Source organism: Chelonia mydas, chromosome 11 (assembly GCF_015237465.2).
Source record: "Chelonia mydas isolate rCheMyd1 chromosome 11, rCheMyd1.pri.v2, whole genome shotgun sequence".
NCBI lineage: Eukaryota > Metazoa > Chordata > Testudines > Cheloniidae > Chelonia > Chelonia mydas.
In genome coordinates, this window is record NC_051251.2 from 69,808,069 (window position 1) to 69,832,117 (window position 24,049).

At 45.9% G+C, this 24,049-nt stretch overlaps 1 protein-coding gene across 1 annotated transcript in view; it reads left to right on the plus strand.

Moving 5' to 3' along the window:
- Positions 1-15,596: 15,596 nt before the first annotated feature.
- Positions 15,597-24,049, plus strand: part of ASB18 (ankyrin repeat and SOCS box containing 18) — a 35,038-nt gene continuing 26,585 nt past the window's right edge. Inside the window, exons 1-2 of the mRNA XM_007058119.3 lie at positions 15,597-15,934; positions 20,299-20,566. Of these exons, the coding sequence (XP_007058181.2) occupies positions 15,694-15,934; positions 20,299-20,566 (509 nt within the window). The 5' untranslated portion in view covers positions 15,597-15,693. The remainder of the gene's footprint in view (positions 15,935-20,298; positions 20,567-24,049) is intronic.

Consider the following 24,049-nt stretch of genomic DNA (forward strand, 5'->3'; position numbering starts at 1 on the left):
GAGTTCGACACTTGTATACCTTTTAGAACTGGGCCTGAAAGCCTTTTTTTTTTTTTTTTTTTTTAAATCTCCGAAGGTTTTCTCAGTGGAGCTACACCAAAGTGTACCAGCCAGGGATCTAACCCACAAACGCTATGTAGAGGTCTGAGCTGCAAAACAAGTCGGACCAAATCCTCAACTGGTGTCAGCTGATATAATTACCAAGTGAAGCTAGACAGAGGAACTAGCCCAACGTTGGGACACTGACTTGAAAATCAGAAGCTCCAATGTATAGGGAAATGCAATGTTACTATGTTTCATTCTGCTCTTTGGCGTATTTTCTAACTCCCTTCCATTGAGACCATGAGACCACCTCTCATGTTCTCCACCATCTCTCTCTCAGCTTGCCCCCCAAGTGAACAGCTGCACACCTTAATCAGCTTTAATTCTCACAGATCAACTATTAGCATCCAGTGTCAAAATTTTTAATCATGGCTCTATAGTCTTTATTCTTAAATCAGGAATACTGGACCTGGGTCACTCAACCAACACTTTAGGCACATGGTGAATTTTACTCATGCAAATCAAGTCATGCAAAGCCCTACATGTTTCCAAAATCAAAGCATTAAGCTACAAAGACTTTTGCATGTGCTTAGCTTTACTACTGTGCACAATGTAATCAGTGCCTTTGATTGTAAACTCTGCTATCAAAACAAGATGCCAGTCCTGAAATCAGGAAGAGAGACTATATTATTTGTATGAATGAATGTGTCTTTTTTATTTTGATTTTTAATTAAATTTTTTTTCTGCTCTTTGTCATCTTCCACTCCACAATTTTCTTGTTGGGATGGGGTGGGCTCTACACTTTTTCTCCCTTCTGTTGGAGGGCATCAGTGGGTCCTTCCACCCCCAGCTCAGTGGGGTAGGGGGACTCTGGGCTAAGATTTATCATTGTGCTTAGGAAGCGATACTTGTCACCATTACCCTGCTAACTACACCTCTGACCCCTCCTGGTCTCTCAAAGCACACGCCCCACATAGACCTCTAGTCACCGCCTCTCATAGGCGCCGACTTCTACGGGTGCCCGTGGGTGTTCAACCTCCCTCTGCCCCCTCCCTGCTTCTATTCCGACTCCTTCCCCAAATCTCCACCCCGGCCCCGCCTCTTCCCCACCTCCTCTCCTGAGTGTGCCACGTTCCTGTTCCTCCCCCCTCCCTCCAGAAGCTTGCAAGCACTGGGAGGTAGGTGGAGGAGCGGGGACACGGCGCACTCAGGGGAGGAGGAGGTGAGGTGGGGCAGGGAGCTTGGCTGCCGGTGGGTGCAGAGCACCCACTAAATTTTCCCCATGGGTGCTCCAGCCCTGGAGCATCCACGGAGTCTGCGCCCTCTCTCTAGAGGTGGAATCACGCAATTCTCCCACTCTCAGACTGAGCCCTGGGCTGCAGTCCCCTGTGATCAACCGTTATCATCTCAGCAGGTCACTGTTGGCAGTCCCTATGCCAAATAGAAGCAGGTTTCAGGCTCACAGGTCAGTTTCCCATTGAAGGAGACATTTGTGATGTGGTGGATGGATATTTTCTTAGTGCAAATTATTTACACTGTGTTCAACAGTCCCTGAACAGGGGCGGTCACAAACAGCGCATGGGCAAACCCGTTTCAGGAACCTCAGCCTCTGTTTCAGGAATCTCAGCCCAAACAGTACTCAGGGAGCAACGCTGTCCTAATCTCTCTAACGAGAGTCAATTATTGGCACAGAGCAAAAGCTTCCCCAAAAGAACCTGCATCACAAAACTAACAACAAAGCAGCATTTCTTCAGAGACTGTACACAACTTGCCCTCTGAGGCCAGATGTACCATGACTTGGAGGCAAGTGCTAAAGGTGTGTCAGCTGCTGGGCCCTATAGACAATAGCCCTGGTGGGTCCCACATAAGTAAGTGTAGGGATATTTTAATAGGGCTAGTAGAAAAGGGGAAGGTTGCAAATATCCTATGTGCAGTAGCTTAACTAGTTACAATTGAAAGTAAATATGGGTGGTTCCTTGCTTGGGCCCTGGGGCCAGTGGTGTCGTGGAGCTAGAATGGTCCAGGACACACTCTGGAACTTTTGAGAGGTCATGCCATGTGGTGGGCACCATTCTGTAGCACAAAATGGCATCCTCCACACACCGAGCTTCTTCAGCCACAGTGGTTGCCAGGCTGCAAGAGCCCACACTGCCCTGGCTGTATATAATTGCCCTTTACAAGGGCAGTCCCTTGAGATCAATCCCAGTTAGGGTACACTGCCCAGGCTAATTCTCAGTGTCTAGGGCACTTCCTTGGGTGTAGCCTTCTCCAGGCCCTTATCCCTCTAAGAGCCCAGGCCAGCTGCTGGTTCTGCATCCCCACAAGTTCCCTCAGGCCCCTCTCTGCTCAGCCTTCTGGCTGCAGGACCCCTGCCCAGTCTCTGCGGCTTCCCAACAAATTCTGTACAGACCTGAGTCCAGGTGCAATTTCTGCCAGTCCTAACCTGCTCCCCCACATATCACAGCAGCTTCCCCTGCAGTCAGCTGCCCTGAGCTGGTCACCATATGGCTGCTACCTTTCCCCAGAGACAAGTTATTTCCTGGGTCAGGGTATTTCATAGAAGAGTTTCTCCCACTTCCCCGTATTAACCAGGGGAGGGGTGTGTGCCTGCATCTCCACCCTGGAAGGTCATCACTCAGTGGGAAGGGGATTGAAAGGAATTCTAGTTTTCTGCTTAGCCAATTCAAAACTGTGTTAAAGTTGGGCCTGATTCTCTTCTCACTTACACCAGTGAGAGTCTATAGTAAACATCACTGATGTTATTGGGTTACCCCAGGGTATGTTCAGAGTCAATGAGGAGCAAGTCCAACTCTCTCCTCTGTAGCTGGGCAAGACCCTGTGCAATTAGTGGGGTTCTGCTGTGTTAATGGGGGGGCTGGAGGTGGGGGAGCTATGCTGGATGGGTGGGCATGTGGCAGGGCATCCATTACTGCACAGATCTCAGCACAGGAAGGCCATATATGATCCACACCCAGGCTTGGTTAATACTGGGTCATAGACCCAACTCAACAATCAGTGGCTAGGGATCAGCGTAGCTGAGCTCGTGTTGACCTCTACATGTAGGGGTTTGCATACACTGAGCTAGTTGGGGTTTATCCCTACTTGCAATCGGTCCAAACCCTGACTTGCCCAGGCCTATACCAAAGAGTCAGCACCAATGCAGCTGCACTGATTGCTGGCCGATCTGTGGCCATTTCCAAATGTGCAATTCCATATGCCACTTCAGTCATGGGGCTAAAGCAGCTTTTACCACCAGGGGTGGAGGAAGATTCCTGACTGCACCTCCCAGCATCCAGCCCAGCTATTCAGCCTACGTCCAATCTAGATTTTAGCCTGGGGATGCAATTTAGCCACAAGGACTACAAAATCATTAACCAGCTCACCTCACTAATGAAAACACTTGTCCATCCACCCAAGCATTTTTTGATTCTGCCTAATACACAGTAGACAGGATTTTTCCTTAAATCCATCCTACAGTTCAAATGCTCCAATGTGTGATGCATTGTTTAATCGGCAGACCTCTTTTTGAGCATGGCCTTATTTTATTTATCTCTCTTTCTTTGGATGATTATTGTCTTTTCAGCAGACAAAGGGAAAACTGGAAATTAAAACAAAGTTCTGGTCAAAATTAGACCATTCTGGTCAGACTGACCCCCCTGCTGAACTAGAATTGATCTCTCAAGTGAGAGAAATATCAAAAAGCTTCTCTCCTGCTGAGCAGAGGTTTTGAAACTCTAATCTCAGCAAACTATTTTTTAAGCATTATACAGAGGGTTTATTGTGTTTTGGGTGAGGGTTTTTCTTTTTCCTTGTTCTGTGTGACAGTTCTGAATGCAACAGCCTTTCCTCTGGAAGTCCTCTGGGAGGGCCTGTCTCAATTTCTCCCCTGCTACACTTATTGTACAAACACAAAGTTAACAAAAAAAAATCACCTCCACCTTTCGAAAGATAGTTTATTGTGTATGGTTCTTTTCAGTGGCTCCCTTACATCTGGCTCCTTCTCCCCTTGTAATTCCCAACTGGTGTAACATGAGCGGCGCTGTCTTTTTATAGCAAAAGCACACACGCTTCTCATTTACAACTGGCTGACTTTGTATGCTGTATTAAAAATAATAAAACGTGCTTCCCAAGTGCAAAGAATTGAAAATGTCCAGCTTTGACTGTATTCCTGATCACCCGTCCAGCTCCGATTTGGTGAAGAGATTAAAGTCTGCCCTGGAAGTCGGGGATGAGAACACAGTGATGGATTTGATCTGCACTGAAGTTAAACATGTGAATGCCACCATAGAACTATCTAATGATGACTGGATGAAGGAGCCACAAGCTCAACTGCACCCTTTAGTGCTAGTAGGTAACTGCGATATTTTTTTAAATGGCAAAAATAGATACTTAAAATAGCATTATTTTAATTCTGTGAAGAAGTAGCATTCATGAATGGGAAGAAATTGACAGATGGAATTTTGTTTACCTGAAAATTAGATATAGTCTAACAGGGCACCGGTTTTCCATGCTATGAGCTGGCACTTTAGACTAGCTCCAAGCTTGATTATCATCACCCTAGTTTCGCCTCTTTCCAGTATTCCACCCTATGCTCGGAGTTTGCCATGTTTCAAAAAATTGAATACATTATTCTAGCAGACAGGCCTCCGTAAGTGCAGCAATCAGGTTAGGATCAAAGATCAATTTGTTCTCCGCACTGAAGAGTGTTTCTCAACCCTACCTTGCATTAGAACAATTTCCAGGCAGATAACACTCATAATTTAACTCTGTTGGAGTCTGCCTCTCTCTGTAAATTAGAGTTTGGACAAAAGCCCATCTAACGGAGCTAAGTACTCCATCCACTCCCTAACAGGAATAATCACATGAATCTTTTGCAATCCTAGCACTCAGGCCTCTATGTTCCAGTTTACTGAGTTTTGCTGGCTTCTCTGTCTACCTGGTATACCCAAGGGTCACTGTCACCTCCCGAGCACTCACTTGTGGCTGCCTGTGGCTCTGCTGTGGCCTGCCTCAGTTTCCCCTATGACAAGGTAACAATTAGTTCACTTTAACAGCCCTGTCAAGGAGCAGCCAAACTCTCTAACTAACATCAGCATCGCTCCATTTAATAAACCATTCTGAAAGGAGCACTTTCACAATGGTTTAAAGGCGCTTAGCACAGAGCCCAAGCAAAATTTTCAGGTAGCTAAGCCAGGATGAGTCTCCCTTGCTAGTTCAGCAGCTTCTTGAGTAGTTAATCTCAGCTTCCTCTAGCAGCAGCTCCTGCTACAGGAAGCCCCAGGCTTCCCTGCTGTCTGGATAGCTCTGTAGTCTCTCTCTTAGATGGTCCGAGTCTCCCCTAGGCTTCCCCAGCTGGACATCTTTACAGTCCCTTCTATTGGTTCAGCCTCTGTCTCAGGCTTTCCTGCCTGGTGCCGTCTGTAACATCCCCACCTTAGCTTGCAGCTTCCTTTTTATAGCCAGCGAATTAATATCCACATCCCCACTCAGCTGTGGTGGGCAGGCTAATTAGCCCAGACTAATTGTTTCCAGGCCTCTGGCCTTAGAGGGGCAAGCCACCCGATGACATGGTGCTGACCCCAACATTCCCAATCTCCTCTGTTACACTGAACAATTTACATCACTGCTTTTACAGCTACTTTTTGTCACCCGTAGGGGCAGTGTGGCACCAAAACAACCGCCACACAACAATTTTGCCTTCTGTTTCAGCTGCTTTGAGTTCGATATTAACACTTTAACCCTTTAAAGAAAATCTTGATACCAGAGTGCAAACACTACGTCACTTCTTAAAATTAAAGCAACCGGAAGTTATTGTTGCATCGTGTGTATGAGGACAATGTGCAGACAAAAGTGTTATGCCTCTGTATCAACACAGGAGCCTCTTTCCCATGGAAATAGTGAGAAAAATGGACTGGGCACACTTCTGAGCATCGCAGCTCCTCTGTCCAGCCAGGAAACAGAACAAAGTTCGATATAGAACTAGTTCCAAGAGTGGCCTGTACCCATTTCTCAGAGGAAGGCAGAGACTTGGACTCAGGACATAGCACAAGGAAAGGGGATTTCACTGGCGCTCAGGATGGCTTCCACACATTCAGGACTTTTGGCCATGCTGGAGACACTGTGGCCATAGTCTCCGCAACTCTAATAGTCATGCGGAATGAGAGAGAGGAAAAGGATGAGTCTTGTCCAAATAAGCCAATTCAGCATGTCCTGTCATTGTCTAATCCACTCGGGGGGTACATTATTTTCCTGGTTCTTCTGTTTTTAAACTGTTCTATATAATTTTTTTTTCCAAATACAAGAAAAAGTTGGAGGGAGGGAGGGAGGAATACAAGGGGAATGGCCAGAACTTAGCCAAGAGAACAATCAGACTTTTTAATTTCCCCTTTTAGGTAAGTTGGTTTCCCATGCAGTGCAGCATTCAGAGAAAGAGCCATGAAGCAGGCACACAGAGAGCAGCTGGGAAGAAGAAGCAGTGCTGTCAGAGGTCTGGGAGGACTACTGATTAGGCCCAGTCCTCAGGCCTGGGGGTATCAGACTGCAGAATCTGCTGCTTAAATGCTCTGTATTGAATTAGCTTTTGGAGCCTGGAGTCTGCGGGGTCAGAGTGCAGAGGTTGTGGGCAATGAAGACGGGTCAGTGGTTGAGGCATTGGCCTGGCATGAAGAGATTGGGTGCAATTCCCAGCTCTGCCACAGGCTGCATGTGTGAACTTGGGCAAGTCCCACAGGGCCTGATTTTCAGAGGTGCCCAGTAGCCTTAGAAGTCTGAGTACCTCTGGGCCTTTGCAAAATGGGAATAGAAGTACCGCCCTGTTTCATGGGGTGTTGCAGGGATAAAGTCATTAACAATCGTGAGGCACATGGCAATAAGGCATATAAAAGCAGCTAGAGAGACAGAGGGAGCAAATCGGGAGTTGCTAACGTAGAGGAATTCAAGCCCCTACTCCCCTCATATTTAAAGTCAGCTGTGTTCAAAGGTGACGTTTCAGCTCTGCCCTCGCCGTCATGCTGCATCTTTGAACAAGGCAGTAAAACCTTGAAAATTCACATTAATGACTGGAAGCCCCATTGCGAGTTACCAGATGTTGTGGATTAGCCTTGAAGGGAACACACAGTTTAGGAGAGCAAGGATAATGCGTCATTGCATACTTTTGACATTGATTTGGACAAATGGAGCTTTCTTTAAATTATTTATGATACTTCATGGTGTACAAGTAAGTGTCTTCCAGCACAATTTATGAAAATAATGACGTCTTGGTAACATCAGACATCACGACTGTACTTAGCTATCACTGAGAAGTGGGGAGAGATCATTGTATATGTGAGAGCACTATGGGGTGTGCTAATAAGCAAACCTACTGTAACTGATGGAATTTCACAAGCCATACGACATGAGGTCAGTTTGCCAAAGCTTCACACCCCATTATTCACCTTACCATTTCATAGCTGTGTGACACAGGGCAAAAATAATAAGCAATGTTCTCTTTGCCAACATCAGCTTCATGGGAAATTTGATTTGATGTGGATTCAGATGAAATGTCTACATAGATATTGAGGGAGTGTTCTTTCTTTGGTCAGTGAAAAACTAAATCCATATCTGAATGTCTTTATTTATAATTAAACAAAGAGCTATAATTTTTCTGCCTGCACCAAACCAAATTGAAAAGACAGCAGAGGACACTAGTACACTATTATTGGAGCTGGACAGGAATTTTCTGTTAAAATATGTTATATATATTTATGTGATATGAGTCAAAACAGAACATTGTGACCTTATCGAAATGCTTGGATAATTTCCCTTCAAAAATGTTGATGAAATCAATATGTTCCCACAAAACCGGGCAACTTAGTCAAATCAGCATTTTCCAATGGAAAGCTGTTCCACTGGAATAATTTTGACCAGCTCTGTGTATTTAACCACACTGAGCAGAGGTCTTCATTGAGCAGCTTGCAATGACAGATCATAGAATCATAGAATCATAGAATATCAGGGTTGGAAGGGACCCCAGAAGGTCATCTAGTCCAACCCCCTGCTCGAAGCAGGACCAATTCCCAGTTAAATCATCCCAGCCAGGGCTTTGTCAAGCCTGACCTTAAAAACCTCTAAGGAAGGAGATTCTACCACCTCCCTAGGTAACGCATTCCAGTGTTTCACCACCCTCTTAGTGAAAAAGATTTTCCTAATATCCAATCTAAACCTCCCCCATTGCAACTTGAGACCATTACTCCTCGTTCTGTCATCTGCTACCATTGAGAACAGTCTAGAGCCATCCTCTTTGGAACCCCCTTTCAGGTAGTTGAAAGCAGCTATCAAATCCCCCCTCATTCTTCTCTTCTGCAGACTAAACAATCCCAGCTCCCTCAGCCTCTCCTCATAAGTCATGTGCTCTAGACCCCTAATCATTTTTGTTGCCCTTCGCTGGACTCTCTCCAATTTATCCACATCCTTCTTGTAGTGTGGGGCCCAAAACTGGACACAGTACTCCAGATGAGGCCTCACCAGTGTCGAATAGAGGGGAACGATCACGTCCCTCGATCTGCTCGCTATGCCCCTACTTATACATCCCAAAATGCCATTGGCCTTCTTGGCAACAAGGGCACACTGCTGACTCATATCCAGCTTCTCGTCTACTGTCACCCCTAGGTCCTTTTCCGCAGAACTGCTGCCTAGCCATTCGGTCCCTAGTCTGTAGCGGTGCATTGGATTCTTCCATCCTAAGTGCAGGACCCTGCACTTATCCTTATTGAACCTCATCAGATTTCTTTTGGCCCAATCCTCCAATTTGTCTAGGTCCTTCTGTATCCTATTCCTCCCCTCCAGCGTATCTACCACTCCTCCCAGTTTAGTATCATCCGCAAATTTGCTCAGAGTGCAATCCACACCATCCTCCAGATCATTTATGAAGATATTGAACAAAACCGGCCCCAGGACCGACCCCTGGGGCACTCCACTTGACACCGGCTGCCAACTAGACATGGAGCCATTGATCACTACCCGTTGAGCCTGACAATCTAGCCAGCTTTCTACCCACCTTATAGTGCATTCATCCAGCCCATACTTCCTTAACTTGCTGACAAGAATACTGTGGGAGACCGTGTCAAAAGCTTTGCTAAAGTCAAGAAACAATACGTCCACTGCTTTCCCTTCATCCACAGAACCAGTAATCTCATCATAAAAGGCAATTAGATTAGTCAGGCATGACCTTCCCTTGGTGAATCCATGCTGACTGTTCCTGATCACTTTCCTCTCATGTAAGTGCTTCAGGATTGATTCTTTGAGGACCTGCTCCATGATTTTTCCAGGGACTGAGGTGAGGCTGACTGGCCTGTAGTTCCCAGGATCCTCCTTCTTCCCTTTTTTAAAGATTGGCACTACATTAGCCTTTTTCCAGTCATCCGGGACTTCCCCCGTTCGCCATGAGTTTTCAAAGATAATGGCCAAGGGCTCTGCAATCACAGCCGCCAATTCCTTCAGCACTCTCGGATGCAACTCGTCCAGCCCCATGGACTTGTGCACGTCCAGCTTTTCTAAATAGTCCATAACCACCTCTATCTCCACAGAGGGCTGGCCATCTCTTCCCCATTTTGTGATGCCCAGTGCAGCATTCTGGGAGCTGACCTTGTTAGTGAAAACAGAGGCAAAAAAAGCATTGAGTACATTAGCTTTTTCCACATCCTCTGTCACTAGGTTGCCTCCCTCATTCAGTAAGGGGCCCACACTTTCCTTGGCTTTCTTCTTGTTGCCAACATACCTGAAGAAACCCTTCTTGTTACTCTTGACATCTCTTGCTAGCTGCAGCTCCAGGTGCGATTTGGCCCTCCTGATATCTTTCCTACATGCCCGAGCAATATTTTTATACTCTTCCCTGGTCATATGTCCAACCTTCCACTTCTTGTAAGCTTCTTTTTTATGTTTAAGATCCGCTAGGATTTCACCATTAAGCCAAGCTGGTCGCCTGCCATATTTACTATTCTTTCGACTCATCGGGATGGTTTGTCCCTGTAACCTCAACAGGGATTCCTTGAAATACAGCCAGCTCTCCTGGACTCCCTTCCCCTTCATGTTAGTCCCCCAGGGGATCCTGGCCATCTGTTCCCTGAGGGAGTCGAAGTCTGCTTTCCTGAAGTCCAGGGTCCGTATCCTGCTGCTTACCTTTCTTCCCTGCGTCAGGATCCTGAACTCAACCAACTCATGGTCACTGCCTCCCAGATTCCCATCCACTTTTGCTTCCCCCACTAATTCTACCCGGTTTGTGAGCAGCAGGTCAAGAAAAGCGTCCCCCCTAGTTGGCTCCCCTAGCACTTGCACCAGGAAATTGTCCCCTACGCTTTCCAAAAACTTCCTGGATTGTCTATGCACCGCTGTATTGCTCTCCCAGCAGATATCAGGAAAATTAAAGTCACCCATGAGAATCAGGGCATGCGATCTAGTAGCTTCCGTGAGTTGCCGGAAGAAAGCCTCATCCACCTCATCCCCCTGGTCCGGTGGTCTATAGCAGACTCCCACCACTACATCACTCTTGTTGCACACACTTCTAAACTTAATCCAGAGACACTCAGGTTTTTCCACAGTTTCGTACCGGAGCTCTGAGCAGTCATACTGCTCCCTTACATACAGTGCTACTCCCCCACCTTTTCTGCCCTGCCTGTCCTTCCTGAACAGTTTATAACCATCCATGACTGTACTCCAGTCATGTGAGTTATCCCACCAAGTCTCTGTTATTCCAATCACGTCATAGTTCCTTGACATCACCAGGACCTCCAGTTCTCCCTGCTTGTTTCCAAGGCTTTGTGCATTTGTATATAAGCACTTGAGATAACCTGTTGATCGCCCCTCATTCCCAGTATGAGGCAGGAGCCCTCCCCTCACAGACATTCCTGCCTGTGCTTCCTCCCGGTATCCCGCTTTCCCACTTACCTCAGGGCTTTGGTCTCCTTCCCCCGGTGAACCTAGTTTAAAGCCCTCCTCACTAGGTTAGCCAGCCTGCTGGCAAAGATGCTCTTCCCTCTCTTCGTAAGATGGAGCCCGTCTTTGCCCAGCACTCCTCCTTCATGGAACACCATCTCATGGTCAAAGAATCCAAAGCCTTCTCTCCGACACCACCTGCGTAGCCATTCGTTGACTTCCACGATTCGACGGTCCCTACCCAGGCCTTTTCCTTCCACGGGGAGGATGGACGAGAACACCACTTGCGCCTCCAACTCCTTTATCCTTCTTCCCAGAGCCACGTAGTCCGCAGTGATCCGCTCAAGGTCATTCTTGGCAGTATCATTGGTGCCCACGTGGAGAAGCAGGAAGGGGTAGCGATCCGAGGGCTTGATGAGTCTCGGCAGTCTCTCCGTCACATCGCGAATCTTAGCCCCTGGCAAGCAGCAGACTTCTCGGTTTTCCCGGTCAGGGCGGCAGATAGATGACTCAGTCCCCCGGAGGAGAGAGTCCCCGACCACCACCACCTGCCTTCTCCTCTTGGGAGTGGTGGTCGTGGAACCCCCAACCTCAGGACATCGCATCTCATGCCTTCCAACCAGCGGAGTCTCCTTCTGCTTTCTCCCCCCAGACATATCATCTGGTCCACTCTCCGCAATGGTACCTGTGGAGAGAACATGAAAGCGGTTAGTTACCTGTGTCTGTGTTACTGGAACCCGGACATTCCGCTTACCTCTTCTGGAGGTCACATGTTGCCAAGCTTCTTCACTGGCCTCTTGGCTCCTCTGTGCAACCTGCTCTATATCTTTAGAGCTTTGTGCCCCTAGAAGCCTATCCTTTCTCTTTCCTGAATTAATATGGTTACTTCCGAACTTTGTAAGGTGTACGAGTCATTTAAATTTTTCCCTCCAGTGTGCATTACTTTGCATTTATCAACATTGAACTTCATTTGCCATCATGTTGCCCATTCACTTAGCTTTGCTCGGTCTCTCAGAAGAGTTTCACAGTCCTCTCTGTCTTCCCTGACCTACATAATTGTGTGTCAGATCTACAGTCCAACCAAGGGTGTTGGTTCTCCCCTGCATTGTACTTTGTGCCTTCATTTACATATCTCAGAGTGTGCAAAATGCTCTCAAATCACACGATACAAGACAGCAGAGAATCAGTCTCAAGAACAATAAGTTTATGCTTGAGCTGGACAAAATTTATAATTAATAATTTATTGGACAAACTTTGCCTTTTTCTCCATCGCAGTTGTTTCAAATTTATTTATGATTCAGCATCATTTCCTAATAATGTTGGTGGTAAGTTCTTAGTCTATAGCGTGTGTGCAATCAATTGCAAGAACCTGATATGTAAATGTGAGCTGTTTTAATTGGATATCTAAGTCACATGAGTAATTTCCACAGGTAAATAAGCAGCACAATAATTGTAAACATATCAACGCTATTGCAATAAAGCAAACTGTCCCTGGGAATGAGAAAAGGGCCTTAGGGGAAAACGTACCATGCTTTGTAACAAGATAAATGCATCCTCCCTCCTTGTTTGTTCACAAACAAAGAATGCAGCCCTGAAAAAGAATGGGTTCCTTCTTCCTTTCACAGGGTTATCCATCTGGGACAGAATGGTTTGAGAGAGAAAAAACAAAGTGAGGAAGCAGACCTTACAAAATTCATCCTTACCTGGAGAACACACTTAAGACATGGTTAGAGCAGACATGATTCTCTGAAATAGCAAGGAAAAGGGAGGCCTCGATCAACCTGCTTTTAGCAAAGCATGATGGGAAGAGACGTCTAGGAGCCTATAAAATGCAGGCTCTTCTACCTCACCTTTAGTGTTGATCACAATAGTACTAATGAAAGAAGTACTGTTCTGATAAGAATGTAGAAGGTAAGCTCTGAAGAGATTCTTCTACTTGAAAAATGTTAACTGTATATTAATAATGCTCATATTTATGACTGCATGATTTACATGATGAATATTTTCCAATATTTTCTCAATTTCTTGTTTCCACAAAAACTCCTGCCAGCACTAGCACTTACTAGTACTTTCATGGACTACAAATATCAGAGCTAAGATCACAGTCAAAGAGCATCTTACCTCCTTTAAGAATTTGAATGAGATTCATATCTCCTGTGGGGGGGAAGCGTTGTTTGTTTGTTTTTCTATATTTACACAACTATGAATGAAACACTCATGTCTCAATTACAATTAGTTATTTACTTTTAAATTTGTTCATACACAATCATTAGAGATTACACTATTAATCAGTGTTGACACCTCTTGTAACTATCATGTTTCTCATGCTTATTTGGAATTTTTCTTAAAATATGTAAGAATCTTGAATTTCACTTAAAAAATGTCTAGTTCTCTTGGTTGTGGAGCAAGGCTTCAAAACTTAACCAGAATACACCTTAAAGGTTTAAAAGTCATATGGAGTGTAAAAACCCCCAAATGTAAAAATCTCCTGATTTTTAAGCCAATCTTGTGATTTTGAATCCTTGGGTTTGTCAGTATTGGAAGTTATGATTTGAAACCTATATAATGTTAGAAACTAACTAAGCTGTTATGTAGCAGCTTCAGGGTAATAAATTAGGAAACATGCTCTCAATTTACTCTTTTTAGTTTTGCATATTGTGCTCTTTCACTTGACAATAATGAGTTTTCCTAATAATGTGAAATCAGCTCAGACAATTTGAGTCATTATTAATAGACACACTTGATCTGAAGAAGTAAAATTGCTTAATGTTTTGTTAAATGAGGTGTACTCTACAAACATTCAGAAAGTAGGGTAAGATACTACAACATATTAAAGATTAATGGTTGTAATGCTATTGCTAATGGAGGAGGCATGCTTGTGTGCTGTACCTTTATGGGCCCTATCCTGCAAATACATCCGTGAGTAATTTACAGATCTGAGTCAGTCCATTAAGTAGAGTTACTCACATGCATAATTATTGTCAGGATCAGGCCCTAAAACTAAAACTTGTTTATTAGTCTGCCCACCCAAAATAATACAGTGAAACTATATATCAAGGACTTTCTCTTGAGGATTAGAAGGAAGGAAGAATGACAAAAACATTGAAACTAGGACGATCACTTTGGAACACATTGTGGTACCCTTAGTCGGGTAGAGAAGCATTTTACTCCACAACTAGTGCCATTGGTTTCAATGGAATGAGACATAAGTAACTTATCATTTGGGACTGTTGGGGATTGGACCTGCTTTGAGCAGGGGGTTTGTGCTTCGTTACATGGTCCTCTGATTCTTTGCAGTAGCATTGATGAGGTGGCACAAGAGGCTATAGTGGCATCTATACTGCAGACATGGTAGCACAATGATACACATGGGTCTGTGGGAAAGAAGGTAAAAGGAAAACAAAGCAATACAGTGACAAACTCTGGGAAACAATGGAAAGCTGTCAGATTGTAAAGAACACCCTCTACAGAAACGCCAAAATCACGTCCATCCTCACCTACATAGTCTGTCAAATATTCCATCCAACTAGTGACCCTATTTAGTTTGAGAGATGTAATAGAATTGCAACACAAGGCCACAACTCCTCCATTTTTGTACACTGTTTGCTGGCTTCTTTGGGTTGCAATTTCTTTAGGTCATTGTGTTTTCTCAAGGAGATTTCTTTGGATATTTACTCCGGGGGGGGGGGGGAGGGGTATGGACATGGATCTTAAAGTTTTAGATTATATGAAACCTATTAATTGAGAGGAATGTTCTTGTGCTTAAGCCATCAGACTGGGAGTCATGAGAGCCATCGTCGATTCTTGACTCTGCATAGTCATTCTGTGTGAGCTTGAGTATATTAGTTAGGGCTTGATCCTGCTCTCGTAAAACTCCCAGTGACTTCAGTGAGAGCGGCAGAACTGAAACATCCTTGAAACCCTATTGAAGTCTATGGGAGTTTTGCCATTAATTTAAATGGTAACAGGATTAGGTTCTGTCTCTTTGCTATAAACAGCACAAGGATATTAATCCTTAGATCGCAAGGTGCTGTGAGTTTTTAATTCATTCATGTTTGTAAAGTGCTTTGAGATACTCAGAAGATGCTATTTTGAGCACGGCTTCTGCAGCACAGTATTATCACTTAATGTGAAACCCAATTGCATCTAATGGCTCTTTTGTGCTCAAAAGCATATGACAGTCGATAGCACTGGAAATATGGATCATAGTCCTGAAAAAAACCAGTCTCCCAGATAAACCACTTACAACATGTATTTTTACACAGACTCCAGAAGACTCCAGAAGTGATATAAATTCATTCAGCCAGGGAAAAATAGACGTTAAAGGCCTTGGGGTGGGTGGTTTCTTTTATTATGGGGAAATTTTCTTCCCAGATTAAACTGGTCTCTTTCTCTGCCAACCTGCTGTCTGGAATTAAAACGGGAGTTTAATCACAGAGGTGCTGACACAAAGCTGCACGGTGAACATTTGACCTTAGCTATCACCTTGTGATTAAATACATATATATATATGTATATATATAACTAGGCAGGCTTGCTGTTGCTGTATCCAGAAGTCCATATGACCCTTACTGTATCAAGTAACCATAATCATCTGACCCCACTGGAGTTATAAATACAACAACAATAGAGCCCTAACTGGATTATAATTGGACAATGGTAACAGGACAATGGAAATAACTATAAAAGACCATCTATCCACACAGATAGGTCTTGTACTAAAATAAGTTGCAGTGCATTGCAATGGTTGAGCTGCCGGGACCCGTTATAGAGAAGCTACAGATCCTTCGGAAAGTGGAATCAGAGCACCCATTAATGGCTCATGCTCCAGCGGACAAGTACTACACAGCACTGGTCACGGGAGACCTGAGAAACCTTAAGGTCCTGACTGATAAATATTATGAAGACGTCAATCTGATTTTTGAGATCAGTAAAAATGAGCTGGAATGGCAAGTGAAAAGCCTGGCCTCTTTTGGATTGTCAGGTACTCTTGCTTTCAAGGACCAGTTTAAAAAGTAAACAGGCACTTACTAACACTGATTGAAAGAAAGGTGTGGTGTGTTTATATTAAATGAATTACACTCTGTTTTTAAGTAGCCTGCTAATATGTTACAGAGGAGTCTGATTTCTTTTGAGATGATTGTACAATGTGCTCGGCAGATGCACCCTTTGTGCTAAATGTTTGCAGTGCCTCGCTGTTAGCAAGTGCTCTAGACAGGGAAAATGAAGGGCCTGATTCTGCAAATTTGCACTAACAGATCTAGGGTAAAATGTTCAGTGATTGAAGAGCCTAAAGTGCCTAACTTGTTTTTAATAGGGCACTTTGGCATGTTTGAACATTGTATCCACAGTGCTTATTACCAAGGATAGTCCCATGGGACCAGTTTGTGCCGCTCACAGGTAGCTTTGCATTCGGGGCAGAGGGATAAAGGGGTGCAGAGCGACACTGCAGCAGGGGGCACGCTGGAGATGTCCTGCCCTGGGCAGATGGAAGCTTTCCTGGAGCATGCAGTGTGCTATATCCCTGCAGCATTTTACACCCAGGCTCTGCCTATTCTTAGCCCCTCATTAGCACTATGACCCCCTAGGAAAGTAGTGAGGGAGCAGAGCCTGCAATAACCAGTGCGCACAATGCCATTCTGCCCGGACTGCACCGGCTCCCTCCCTCCCACTGTGCACCTACATAATGCCTAGGCAGAACCACCATGGGCAATGGAACTATATTCGCAGTGCCAGGGCTGGGTAAAAACATTGAACAAAACACTTGAGGGTCAGAAAATGGGGCTTCACTGAAAACAAAATCTCCCACGGGAAAGGAGAGGGCTTTTCACAGAATTTTCCATTAGAGAAAATTGAAATTAAATGTTTTCCTTCAGGTCAGTGTGCTGAGCTGCCACAGGCCTGATGAGAGTTGTACTTCTGGATTTCTTATGCTCCCATTCTCCCCTATGAGCCCATCTCACTGGCTGGACTACATTTCCCATGATGCACCACTGCCTCTCCATGGCGTTTCAACCTTTTCAAATCAAAGTCTTTCTGAACTCCTTACTGTGCCACAAGCTTGGTTATTTCAGGTTTTTGTCCCAGTTCAGGACACAAACAAATATCAATTTCCCACAGGATGGAAATTCCATTTTCCAATCAGTTCTACCCAACAGTAAGCACCGCACCCAGTGAGATCACGCCCCAGGCTGACTCCCAGGTCACCCAGCAGGCCAGGAATAGAACTCAGGTCTCCCAAGTTCCAGTCTGTCCACTAGGCCACACTGCAGAGGGCTAAAGTGCAGTTCAGCTTGTGCCTATCTTTAAAGCAGGCGAGGTTGAACTCTATGGGGCTATTCCCCTGCTTGAAGTTAGACATATGGCTGCTGAGGCAAGGCCTGAAAAAGCAGGGCTCCTACCAGTGTCACTGAAACGGCCTCAATAGACAAAAAAGTCATTCATGTCAGAATGGGCTAAGTTGCTTTAACGAGGTTTATTTTTAATTGCTCTGATTACATTGTACATATTAAAATATGCAGAAACTGAGAGTTTGACTTTTAGGCTGAGCCCTCACCACCGACAGACGAACACACGACTAGTATGAACGTATGCCTCCACCTAGTGTCGTCACCACTCAGCTGTAGGTCACAGGCCCTGTACTTGCCCCTTTAGCTCAAGTGGCCTCTGAAGCAGACGAATCTGAATTCCCTCTCTGCTGTTGCCATGAAGTGCTAGATGTCCTGGCTCAGGGAGTGGTGACAGAAATAAGATTTGAACCGATCCCAGGGGCTCAAGGGGAGACATTTGTCTAAGCAGTTCTTTAAATGCTTTCCTGCGTTTAATGTGTCACTGTGTCTATACTGAATGGGATCGGTAACATTTCATAGCGCTTACCCAGCACCTCCTTTGGTTCAAGGGATGGGAAAAGCTGGGACAAAAGCAGTCCCAAAATAGGCAGTCAAAGCAATCACAAAATCTTCCCATCCAAAACTTTGGTCTGAAACGATAGCCTCCATCCTTCCTGCAATGGAAGGGTTTGGGAGAGGAGATACACCATACGTGCATGCATCATTGACTCCTGGATTTTAATATCCTGAGGCTACCACTGAAGGGAAGGGGATTAAATAATTTGCAGGATTTCTACCTGTGCATCGGGAGGAAGTCTGGTTATGTGGCACTACACCACTAGAGGAAAGCACTAGCCTGGGACTTGGGCAACCTCAACGATGCCCCAGACTCCCTGTGAGACCTGGAACTTCATCACTCCACACTTCATCTCTCTGCCTCAGTTGCCCATATCTAAAGAGGGGACAATACTTCCCATGCCAATGCTTCACCAGCATGCTGGGGAAATCTATTTATGTATGTTTTGGTGGCACGACTTGGGTATTATAGAGCTATTGGAGTACCTAGAGAAAGGGTGTACCGGCTCCCAAACTAATGTAGCTCTTGATCTACAGAAGGCAGCCTGCAGGGTTTGACCTGCTATGTGTCATGGCATATTGGCTTTAGGGGATTGTGTGTACATAAAGCACGCAGGGGGCAGTGGAACTGAGCAACCAGCACATTTCTGATGGCTAGCTTCACACAGGAGCTACGAAGCAGAGAAGCCAGCCTCTTGAATGGAATGCACGCACATAGTTCTTTGCAAATCCAAACTCTATCCTTGCCAGGGCAGTTGCTATGTCCAGGGTCACTGTCGTATCAAATTCCAGTTTTGGCTCTGTTACTTCAGGCCCACTATGAGTCCAGCTAACACAGGCTTTCCCCTGGATGAACAGTAAACTGCACACCCAGGGGTCAGGCACAGCCCTCAACAGGTTACAAATCTGTATTAGATGCAGGTGGGTAATTAATAAGCTGTCTTTTAAAACTTCTCAGCGTGGGCTCAGGGGAAGAAGTTAAGTCTCTGAATAAGGTACCCTTTGCGGCTCATTACAGACATGATATTGATTCTTCCATCATTATAAGACGGTATTCCTACCATGTGAAATCCTGCCCATTGATGTGCATTCACTGGGGAATTTTCTTTTCCCCTATAGCCACCACTGCTCAGAGTGGCTAACAACCTTAAACGGGCCTTTTGAAAGCCCCAAAGTTTTCAGAGAGTGAAAAAATGTACATGCACTGCCCTGTTTTATTCAGCAAAAGGGCACCAGCTGCACACACAGAGAACTAAAAAGGGGGAAAGAAAGAGACCAGAATTGTGTTGAATGCAGAGCCAGTAATCCTTTTCGAGAGCAATGTGCATTAAAGAGCTGCAAACACTCAGGCATTTTCTGCAGCTCAGAACTTTCTCAAATTCCTTTTCCTGTGCACCGTGTGCCAGGCAGGGGAGGGGGCCCGCAGGTGCCAAGTCTCTTTGTTTGGCTTTGTATTTTAATTGCTCCTCTCTCAGACCTGGTCTACACTACATAGTTAGGTCGACATGAGCTGCCTTACATCGCTGTGGAAGTGGCTTCACTTAAATTTGGCTCCCATCAATGTCATTTGCCTGTCTATGCTGATTTAGTTTCACCACCTCCCCGAGCGGCGTAGAGTCACGGTCAATGTACACAGGTCGACGCAGCAGCATTGTAGACACTGCGTTGCGTACGTCGACTTTTACTGCCTTTCAGAAGCCATCCCACAATGCCCCACACTGACAATACTCTTGATACAAGTGCTCCTGGTGAGGCTGCCCACCACCGACACCAGGAGCTAAGTGTGCACGCACAAGCTATTTTATAACTGCCGGGGCTGTATGTCGACGTAAGTTAGGTTGACATAACTTTGTAGTGTAGACAGGGCCTTAGTTTGTGCAGCTGAAAAGTATAACATTTACTGTATGTCTTGTATAAAATAACAGACCACTTCACCTTGAATGGGCCCTTAGCATAGCACAAGCAGTTAGCCGCACATATTCTATCTGTTCAATCTTGTGTTTAGCTGTGACACTCAGAATATCTTTCCCAGACCTGAAGAAGAGCTCTGTGTGGCTCGAAAGCTTGTCTCTCTTACCAACAGAAGTTGGTCCATAAAAGATATCACCTCAACCACCTTGTCTGTCTGGTGTAAAAGGGCAAAGTCTCTGACATCTGTGTCTGCCACTCACCCCAGTCATTTATTGGCTTCCCTCTGGCACTGTAATGATCAAAGCTGGGCAGCTGCTAATGAAGTTATCCTCACCCCTGGGAGGAAGGGAAGCATGGCTACCACTTTGAGGATCAGAAACTGAGGCACTTAAAAATTAAGAGACTTGCCCAAGGTCACACAGGAAGCCTGTGGAAGAGCTTGGATCTCAGGAGTCCCTATCCTGTGCCCTAATCACAAGTCCATCCTTCTCACATCTCTCTCTCTCTGTCTCTCTCTCACTCTGCCCTACAGGCCTGTGGTCCCTGGAATACAAGAGGGAACTGACCACCCCACTGTGCATCACTGCCAGAAATGGACACACTGCCTGTGTGCGTCACCTGCTCTTCTGGCGGGCAGACCCCAACATGGCTCCAGGAGGCCAGAGTGCTCTGCATGAGGCCTGCGAGGGAGGCCACACGGACTGCACGGAGCTGCTGCTGGAGCACAGAGCCAACCCCAATCTCCTGAGCGAGGAAGGCTTGGCACCACTGCATCTGTGCACCAACCAGAACACGCTGGGGTAAGAAGAGGGCTGTGCCAGGCAGCATGTACCCCCCCCCCCTCCATTCTCTCCCATTATTAACCACCACCCTTGCAATTGTAATGTTCATTTAACCTTCGCTGTGCAGTTCTTCTCTCCACCAGTCCATACATTCTTCTCTACGTGGGCCTGATCGAGAGCCCACTGGAGCCTATAGAAAGACTCCTATAGAGCCTATAGCCTCTTGGAGATTGCTCAGCACTAACCTGCCCCAAGCAAAGTGACTTTCCCCTATAATACTGAGTTCAAGGGGAATTAGAGTCAGAAGAATTTACATAAAATTGACTGCTTCTTACACGCCAGATGTACTTCCTGTGTGTAGTCAGCATCTCCTCTCCTGACTCTGTTAATGACTGGAATCGGTTTTTACTCCTTGTTAGCCCTGCAGAGCTAATATAGCAACGGGAACTGGATTTTAGCTTGGCTAACCTCCAGGCATAGACTCTTTAAGTCTAATGCACAGATGTGTCCACCACAATTGCAGCTTAACTACATATATCAGACCCCTCTGCTTTATCTAGGTCAGTATTTCCCAAACTTGGGACGCCACTTGTTCAGGGAAAGCCCCAGCGGGCCGGGCCAGTTTGTTTACCTGCCACGTCTGCAGGTTCAGCTGAGTGCAGCTCCCACTGGCCGATCACGGCTCCCACTGGCCGCGGTTCACCGCCCCAGGCCAATGGGGGCTGTGGGAAGCGGCGCGGGCCAAGGGACGTGCTGGCCGCCCTTCCCACAGCCCCCATTGGCCTGGAGTGGTGAGCCGCGGCCAGTGGGAGCCGTGATCGGCCGAACCTGCGGGCGCGGCAGGTAAACAAACCAGCCCGGCCCGCCAGGGACTTTCCCTGAACAAGCGGTGTCCCAAGTTTGGGAAACACTGATCTAGGTGAAGAGATATTATGCAACACCAAGACCAGTTAGCCTTTCCGGCTGACAGAACAAAAAGTTGACTTGGATGGAGTACATCTGAGCAAAACCGGGAAATGTTTACATTTTGCCACAAAACAAGTTTGATTTTCATATGTTGGAATAAGGAAAATTGCAAAGCTGTCTCCAGGAGAGATCTCAGTGTGAACATGTGGCTCTCTCGCCTCTAACATGCTGTATCAACTTTGCCTCATAAATCAGCCAGGCAGATGTGATACATGGGGGGGCGGGGCATGCAGGATCATGTGCCCTCCCCCCCCCCCCCCGCCATTTGCTGCTTGGTTTGTACTGAGCGTGCTCACACAGACTGAGCATGCTCAGTAACACTGCTGAAGTCCTCTTCCCTTACTCTTCCCCCCTCCCACTATCAGCAGGTACCAGTTGCTCTGCAGCCAGGCAGACTCCTTTTAAAAACATCACGGTGCAGCAGTACGTAGAAAGCAGTGTTAATAACCACAGCCTACGTATGCCACAGTCCTGGAGAGAAGAATAAACATGGAACACCCAGTGCCAAGTGGATGAAAGTGGTAAAGCTGTGTCGCGTCCACTGATTTGGTATTCGGTGGTTGTGCAAAACGGGTAACATACATGCCAAGGGAGCGAGCGTTGAGTATAGCAGGAAGAGCAATGGACAGCAAAAGATAAAGCCCCTCCTACTGCATCGTCTGGGTCATGCTGTAATTTCCATTCTGATGGAAATAACTGAAGCAGTTCCTCCCCTGGTGTCATGTTGGCGTTACATCATGTGACTGATCAAGATTTACCTACGTGCAGGGGTACCAATTCTGCATGCCCATTGAACGTGTGATGCTATTACTCCTCTCTGACCCTTGACATAACTTTTCACTACTGTTTACACTCAAGCTGAATTTGGCCCTGTTGGCAGGGTTCTGACTTCAAGGCAAGTCCACGCTACTATAATGCCATTCAATTCAGTGGAATTACTCTTGATTTATTCTGTACTAACTGAAAGCAGAATTAGGCACAACCCTTTTCAGGCAAACTTCCAAAACAGTCCAGTCTCTTTTCCAGCAAGTAAGAGCTTGTAGGTTTCCAGGCCAGGCTCAGTTAGTGTTTCACTGGGACCCCTCTGCACTGGCTCCCTGCTCAGCCATTGCTGCTCCCCGATAAGCCTCACCCATACCTGCTCCCAGTTGTAACACCTAGCACACACAGCCTTGTTCCACGCACCGTTCCTGGGGATTCCACTTTGTGTTCAGCTTCTTTGGTGCTCCTGGCTCGCCACACAGGCCAGCTGCTGCTTCTCAACTAAGCCCAGCCACTTTCAGGACCTTTCTCATTACCTAGCCAGCAGAAAGGATGTGCCGTGGGGAGGGAACTGATGGGAGTTGTAGTCCCCTGCTTAGCAGATCCAGCACACCTGCTTTACCACACTTATTACTGCCATGCGACAGTGACACAGTCTCTTTCTTCTAACACTGAACAAGGAACTTCAGCAAAAATGCTTGTTTCCTCTATTCTAATAAAGTGACTCTGCTTCACTGTAGAACTTATGCCTACAAGCTTTGTCCATCTGCTGCTTCTACCTTTCTGCTACCAATGTAAAGATGCAGTAACCACAACTTCATGTCTTTCCCCCCACCTTTTTTCCCATAAGCAATCTATAACAATAATTAATGTTTAACTAATTCTAGGTCAAAATCCAGTCACAATTTAGCCTTGAGGAGGATTTTGTCCAGTTGACTAACAGCGATTATCAAATCCAAACAAGTGGAGACTCATGTTCAGTATGGTTAGGACTCTCCTCTGCAGGACTACCTCCCTCCACCCTGGCCGTGATGCAAGTAGGTTCACAAACAAGCTGGGTTTGGAACCTGCTGCGGATGCTGCCTGGTCCTTCTGTAGTGAGGACTCGGGCTGATGGGAAAACAGGAATTCTAGAGATGAAAAATTTTGAGGGTGTTGTCATTTTGTTTCCTTTTACACTTGGATAAAGTCAAGAGCTTTTGAATTTTTTCAGGGAGCATCAGTGAGCCACCCCAGAATAGCCCTCTCGTAAGCGCACTCACCAGAGATGTAGAAGAGCCAAGTTCAAGTCACTGCTCTGGTGGTGTCAGAGCAGGACTTGAACCTGGGTATCACACATCCCAAAGGAGTGCCATTAAGCTAGACAGTGTTTGCCATCTTCATACACCAAAAATTCCACCATGGAGCTGAGAAATCTTCCTGATAAATTGGTATTTTCCGACAGTAAAACATGTCATCTAAGAATCCTGGCCAGCTCTAGTGAGGACCTTAGTTGGTCTCTGTCAGGTGGACTCACATGGGGCCAAGGAATGGAGCACAGCTACATCCAGTGGCAATGGGTGGTGGCCAATGTTTTGCCTTATCCAGTCTTAACAAGACTAAGTGTCTTTCTTTTAAATGTCGGTACGTTTTGAGCTACATGCCAGCAGCTGAGGAAGACAGCCTGAAACTTCATAGATCTGGCACCTCTCAGCCTTGCACACTTTAAGCAAGGCCATTTAGGATGATGATTTACTTTTTCACATTGGCTCAGAATGTGAGCCAATTGACCTA